Raw genomic sequence first — 7,129 nt, forward strand, 5'->3', positions numbered from 1 at the left:
AAAATCTGAACGATTTTTACCTACAAATTCAGAAGTTACTTTTCCCCGTTGTTTTACACACTTACAGTTTTGGTTTGCTTTTTATACTAAAGTGCTACTTTCAATACTTTCTAATTTTCCTAAAAATTACAAAATATTTCATCAATGGCTAAATGTCCTTGGCATGGAATGGGCTGAAAGCATTACGAGGTCAAAAACTACTGGACCTCTGCCATCGGCCTCAAACGATTCTGAAGTTTTACCACAACCTAAATAGTGTGGTTTTACCATCAATTTTAAAAGTGCCCCAACCTTTACAAGCAATACAACCTGCAGAATAAAGATGAGATGTATTCTTAGCACCTTCTCCTTCAAAGGCATCTCTTAAAAAGAAAAATGCAACTTTATATTTCTTTTTAGAAAGATGTGCAAAAAGGGAGAACCCTAAATTAAGTGCAACTAGTTGAACTTAGTCTGGAAGTGATTCTAGTGTATATAAGCAAAAAAAAATTTGAAAGCAGAATTCAAAATTCATCATATAAAATTTTTTTAATTATTACCCGTTATTATATACCGTTGACCATTTATTGCTCTAAAACTGGCCGTTTACAGACATTGGGCCCATGGGGAATTTTGATCAGGATGTCATGAAGTACCTATAACATACATTTTCAGTTCATTTGACTGTACCTCCTTTTCCATTTGTTTTGTGCAGTATCTTTTCCCTATAATTCAATAATTAACTTAGTAAGAAAGAATAAACAAGCATATTTGAACACTGCTAAGAAAATTTTTAGTAGTCCTAACAAATCTTGCAGTGCGATTATTGTCCAGTTTACAACAAACTTGCTAAATTAAAAGTTGTTTTGTGACCATTAGGTACAATTTCGTTGCAAACTTCCTGCAAACCTACCATAAAAAGTTCTACAACTTCACAATTTCATTTGTAAATTGATGGCAAAATGTTGCAGCAATTTTATTTTTCTTAGTTGATACTTACATATTTTTGCTCCAATTTCATTACTAAAATTCTAAGTTTAACAACATACATATCTTACATTTCTTTTAGCAACATGCAATATTTGGATATTTTAGTCCGAATTTTGAGTTGATAATGAGTATACATAAAAATGGCAACCTCCATTGTTGCATGTGTCCGACGTCTCACTCGCGCAGTATATTTCTTTAGATTGTGATGAGCAGGAATAAGTTTTTTTACTTGAAATTTGTAACACTCTTTATAAGGTGCACCATCTATAATAGTAAATACAGAGCCTTCATAAATAATTAAGTCAAGTGAGTGCCGAGTTTAGGCAACTAACATTGCCCTAAATCTAGCATCACCAATACTAATGATTCGTTTACAATGAACAATGACAAACCGTTACATCTATGCTCGATATAATTTTTAGGGAAAAAACCATTCTCTTTCACCCTGTATATTCTGAAAAATAAATTTCAATAAAAATTTATAAATACCAACGTCATAACTAACGAATAATAACCTGCTCTTCACAAAAAAGTTTGTAAAAAATTAATTTTGGATTTGGGACCCTTTTTTGAGTTTTCAGTGTCAGCGTTCAAAATTTTTTTGCCTTAGAAATTCTCTATGGCCCTAGAAATCATTCCCTAAAAAAACAGGGGGTTCAGTCCATGGGCGTAGCTAGGATTTTTGCTAGGGGTGGGCCCAGGGCTACCAGCAAAAAAAAGAAAAAACGCACGCACTTTAAGACCTAAACACTTAAAAAAAGCTCAGCGACCTACCGATATAAAATTTCAAAACACGTTGAAACTTGCAGCACCTCAGCAACAATGGGATTTACACTTCAATTTCAAAATATAATCACTTTATTTTTCATAAGCCATCACTGTGTACTGACAACTTTGTTGAAAACAAAATTTCTATTTTAGAAGACTAAATAAGATAATGAATAAATTTTTATTTATTTTAAAGTACAAATAGTAAACACATTTGTGGAAGATCACAACAAAGTATATATAAAAAACAAACCTACTACATTAGAGAATTATATTAAAGTGAAACTGAAGATTTGATTCTTTTTTTAATTCAGTAGTAACGAATTTATCTTATAACCTAATTACTACTATTTCACTATTATATGACAGGAATTTTTTACATAACCATCCCATTGATATAAAAACCACTCCAATTTTTGTATCAAAAGAAGTTATTTTCATTTATCACCAAACACTGAATTCTACAGATTTTCTAAGGGGTTAATTTATAAAAATCCTGTCCACAACTTATACTTAATTTTATTATTAAAATACAAAGGTATTGTACAAAAAAAAAATCAAAACTGCTTATAATAAACCACTTGCAGTAAAATTTAAAACTCTTTTGAGCAATTTAAATATTAACATTTTGTTGAATATGGCACTCATTTATTGGCAATGTCAAACAAAGAAAAATTTTTAATTATTTAATTTCAACTAACATAATATGAGACAAAGATAGGTTAAACTTTAATTAAACATACATTTATATCAATTTTTATATGTTCATATTAATCTTCAAGTCAATATTTCAGAGATGTAAATATCAACGATGTTCCTGATAGCGATTAAAGATAGATTTCTACCAAACAAAGAAAACAGAAACTCGTATCTATTTTAACTAAATTACAACTTTTTAGCTACAATTTTTAAACTCTGTAAACTCGAGTTGTCGGCAACTGTTTATGTTTTGTTTTTGGAGTCCCTCTCAAAAGCGATAACATCAAAAGGTTTTTACACCATTGTGAACAGTGTCAGTTTAGAGGAAATGTTAGATTTATATTTATTATTTTAATAAGATTGTATATCGACACTGGTCAATCATTTTTAATTTATTTTAGCATAATTACAATTTGATTTTTTTAATGTTTTTAAAAAACAGTCTAACTATCTTGTAAACAAGTGCTTTGTGAACTTCTTGTTAAAATGATCACACCCAATGTCAATGATGGCATTGTTCCTTCCTTTTTTTTACAGAACACTGTATGAAATTAAAAGTCACCATCACTAAACATAGTGTAAATTCGATTGCCTAAATGTTTTGAACAAAAACTGTCTTTCTGATGGAAATAATTTCAGAACTAAAAAACTGGATTTGAATACAGTCCTTTTGGTTGAGCCAGAGTATTTGATTTATTTATGTTTTGTTTTTTCCCGTTTTAAGAAATAAAACAAAGACAAAGCAAGACTCAATTGTTCATTTGGTAGAAATCCATCTTTACACATTCATTATCTAATACATGCTTTTTTTGTTATATCTCCCTTACTAACAGACTCACCAAATCCTTCTAATATTGTAATCTATTAGTGTTTTAATAAAATATTTAAAAATGTAAGGATGTTCCATGAAAAAACAGGAGTTGGTAGCTGCGAACTGTCATGCTCAAATATTTTTTGGACGTAAAAAATTAATTCCGTGTGATAAATTATTGACTTTCACTTTTCATGTACCTATCTTCAAAAACAATAGTCATTTACAATGGAGGAAGAAAATCTGTTTGAATACTAACAAAATAGAAGAGAAATACTTTGTTTCGGAAAGACTATGTTTTTAAGAAATGTTTGGGATAATATAAAATAGAGAGCAATATGTGAAGTATTCTCTTAAATTCCTCAATACTCCAAAAATAATCGTTCAATCACTTGAGCAAGCAGTGTTTTAGTTTTTGGAGATATGTTATACACGAGGAGTTAAGGAAAAAGTATTTAAAATTTGTCAAAAAATAATCAAACCAACTTTCACTCATCTTTCATGTATTATCGAAAAAAAAACTCGATTGTTAATAGACTTTACAATATGAACAATTGTAGCATCTAGATAACAAAATTTCGTTTAAATTTTGGTAATTAAAATTTTATAATAACAATAATGTGTCTCAAAAATAAATGGCTGTATTAAGTTCCATGGAATAGAAATAGCCAAGGTATGTGCTGTTTTTAAATCAGTTAGGGGTTTACAAAAATTAGTAAAACTAAAATTTAAACCATTAGATGAGTGATCAATTATCTGTAACTGGTAATAAAATTTTGGCTCACTGTCAGAAGAACAAACTTGCTGAACGTTAAATTTCTTGGGGCTATTGGGAGCATCCTGTCTAAGGCTGAATCTGAACAACTGGCCATATTCATATAAAAAATAGAACATTTCCTTATCTTTAGTATCACAGACCTGTAAGGTATTCACGTCGCACAATGACTGCGGATGTATTAGTTTTAAATGATTATATATGGAGAATCGTTGGCCTTGCCAGCCACACTTGAATACACAAGGATGCTCTGAGAGTTCGCAGTTCTGTTGGTGACTAAGGATTTTGTCAGAAGTTGTCACAAATGAACAACCCTGTTCTTTGTTACGGCATGGATAATTTACTCTAGACGTAAGTTTTTCCAAAGTAAAATTTCTGGCTCCAGAAAATGAATCACGGCAATTAGGGCATACTAAAATTCTTTTCTTGCAATCATTGCATATACTGTGTCCTGCAATTATAAAGGTGTTCATTATTATTTATTTTATAAACAAGTAGATGTAAAATATGTATACGGGGTGTTCAACTAATTTGTTAAACATTGAAAGTTTTATTAAAAATGCTTAATTTCTGACAAAGTTCAGGAATATCTCAAAAAATCATTATGAGCCAAGAAACTGTCTGAATATTTCTGAAAGAGGAGACCTCATTTGTTACAGAATTGAGACATCAAATATTTAGTTTTGTAGGATCAGTCTCAAGCATTTCATTAATAATTAATTAAAGGTAATTTCAACAGATCTTATAGTTCTTATATTGGTTATTACATAAAATTAAAATTGGTCACAATTTAATCAAATTCAATTATTATATAAGAAAATACATGGGTAGGTACCTAATTTTCTTTACAAATTTAAACAGTTTAAAACTCAAAAGAATATGGCTTTTGCATAGTAGTTATGTATTGCGTTTTTAACTTACCTGTTTTACAAATAAATATAGGAGGAATCATATGTTCGTTACACACGGGGCACTCCAGTTCTTGAAGCATTTTTTCATCAATTACCTTGTTTTCTTTAGGTGTTACTGGTGCAATTAGCGCTTCCAGGTTTTTTGTACCAACAATCAAAACAATTTCCTTTTTTGGTTTCCTAACTATACCAAAGCGACCAGATATATGTTTTGAATGCTTTAGCATCTGTTTTATTTTGATCAAATCAATTTCTAACATTTTATCTAAGTTAGTAAGGTTTTCCGTCATCAATGTAAGAGGTTCTAATCTAGATTTTCGTAGTATAATCGAGTTATTTTTGTTCTCATCAAACAATTCTAGTTGATAACGGTAGCATTGACTTTCTATATCATTGCCATTGACCATTAATAGGCAATAATATGTACTTTCCTTTTCATACTTGATTATAACAGTTATTATTTGAGTTCCCACATTGGTAAAAAAAAACAAGTTTTCTCCGCTATCACACCAGTTTATTTGCAGAGGATTTAATAAGTAAGTTTTATGTGATACTTCAATGTGTTCATAAAGGTCCTTAACATTACCCTCCCAGGTGCAGGTTTCTTCGGGAAATAAATCTTTGTGTGATGTGGGACACTTTGTGCCTATAAAAGTGCATATTTTTTCATGTGTCAACACGTCGTCCCAATACAATACAGCGTTGCATCCATACTTTTTATTAGAACAAGGAAACGTTAGGAATTTGCCAAATGTCTCATATGCATATTGTCTCCATTTTTTTGTTTTACCGTAACTATCTGCAATATTCACACATCTACCACATATTTCCTCTACACGTTGATTCCTGTCTACACAATAAATTGGAGTTACATTAAGTTGTTTATTGCAATTTGCACAGATATTTTCATTTTCTAATACCGCTTTATTAATCACTACAAATTCTTCCATCACTAAGGCCGAGCAATTAAAAACGTTTTTCTGTTGACAAAAATAAAAAATGGTCTGTTATAATATTTAAAAAAAATAGGGGAATCACAAAAACGTAGAAATATAATATTTGTGGGGAATTTGTGACAATCATAGATATAGATAATAGATATTACAGTTGGTGGGAACACAGAATATCCTTCTGTGGTGGGAACATGAGTGTGACTGATCCGGCTGATCCGGCTCTTCGTAGGTCGTACTGATCCGAGTAAACACTAAATAGGTTCCTTCTTAAAGATCCGTTCCGAATCTCGCATCTTTTCGTTGGAGGGTGCCGTTGTATATTCGAAACTCCGAAGTCGTGAAACGAAATCAATACCAGTGACCCGCACTTGCGCCGCAATTCATACAGTGCCCGTATCAGGTGTATTTGTATCGTTCACCACTTTCAAATAAATACAAGGAAATAAACAAAATCATTAAATAAAAATTAATACAATTTTTTTTACATACACATATACTTCTAAATCGCTAATAAATGATCAACAAAAATATAGATTCTACATTGTATAAAAATGAAACATATTTCCACAGCTTAATAATTAATATATAATTCTATTAAACAATCTATTTGATGTAACTGCTAAATACTATACACGGGTCGCAGTTTTTTTAATGTCCGTTGTCGTGGAATATGATCGATGGGATCGGTAATGACGGCATGGGCCCTCGGTGGAGACCTCGGAAGTTCAAATCGAGCTCCACGTTGGGCGCCATGTCGCGATATATGACCGCGCGCCATTATTCTATGGCTAGAAATTGGCCTCAATGATTTGGGATCGAGGGGGATTATCCCTCTTTATCCTGCCTCATCTCGTGTAGGCCTGGACAGCCTTCGTAGGTGGGCCCCATCCGTCGTCTACCCCGACCGCAAATGCGGCCGGTGTAGGCGCTTTGTGGGACCTCCTTTTGTCCTGGCTGGGCCCCGCCGGCTAGGGCCCTTTCTTCTGGCGCTAATATATGACCGTTTGTGCCTAATGTTTGAGAATTGTGCGGGGAATTAGCAACATGAGCTCGCCGCGAAGACGTCGAAGCTGGACTTCGGGCCCCACGTCGAGCGCCATGTCGCGGAATATGATCTGAATGCGGTGTTTGGTCGGCATGGGTCCTCAGTGGAGACATCGGGAGTTCTAATCGAACTCCACGTTGGAAACCATGTCGCAACCTGTGATCTGGGATATCAGTTCCCTTGACCGGGTTCCGCGGC

At 32.6% G+C, this 7,129-nt stretch overlaps 1 protein-coding gene across 1 annotated transcript; it reads right to left on the minus strand.

Annotated features, from left to right (window-relative positions):
• Positions 1–2,288: 2,288 nt before the first annotated feature.
• Positions 2,289–6,057, minus strand: LOC108911198. Its single transcript, XM_018716069.1, has 2 exons — positions 4,944–6,057; positions 2,289–4,473 (listed from the first exon to the last, which is right to left on the minus strand). Exons 1-2 carry the CDS (start codon positions 5,881–5,883, stop codon positions 3,830–3,832), a joined length of 1,584 nt encoding a protein of 527 aa, XP_018571585.1. The 5' UTR covers positions 5,884–6,057; the 3' UTR covers positions 2,289–3,829.
• Between the last annotated feature and the right edge of the window lie 1,072 nt (positions 6,058–7,129).

Source organism: Anoplophora glabripennis, unplaced genomic scaffold, assembly GCF_000390285.2.
Source record: "Anoplophora glabripennis isolate ALB-LARVAE unplaced genomic scaffold, Agla_2.0 scaffold912, whole genome shotgun sequence".
Lineage (NCBI taxonomy): Eukaryota > Metazoa > Arthropoda > Insecta > Coleoptera > Cerambycidae > Anoplophora > Anoplophora glabripennis.

What these genes read in the sequence shown, in the direction of transcription:
- LOC108911198 (XM_018716069.1), bottom strand. Translation starts at nt 5,883, where the DNA reads ATGGAAGAATTTGTAGTGATTAATAAAGCGGTATTAGAAAATGAAAAT. An exon ending in TATATTTATTTGTAAAACAG is followed by an intron (nt 4,474 to 4,943) that starts GTAAGTTAAAAA and finishes TTATAATTGCAG; the next exon opens with GACACAGTATATGCAATGAT.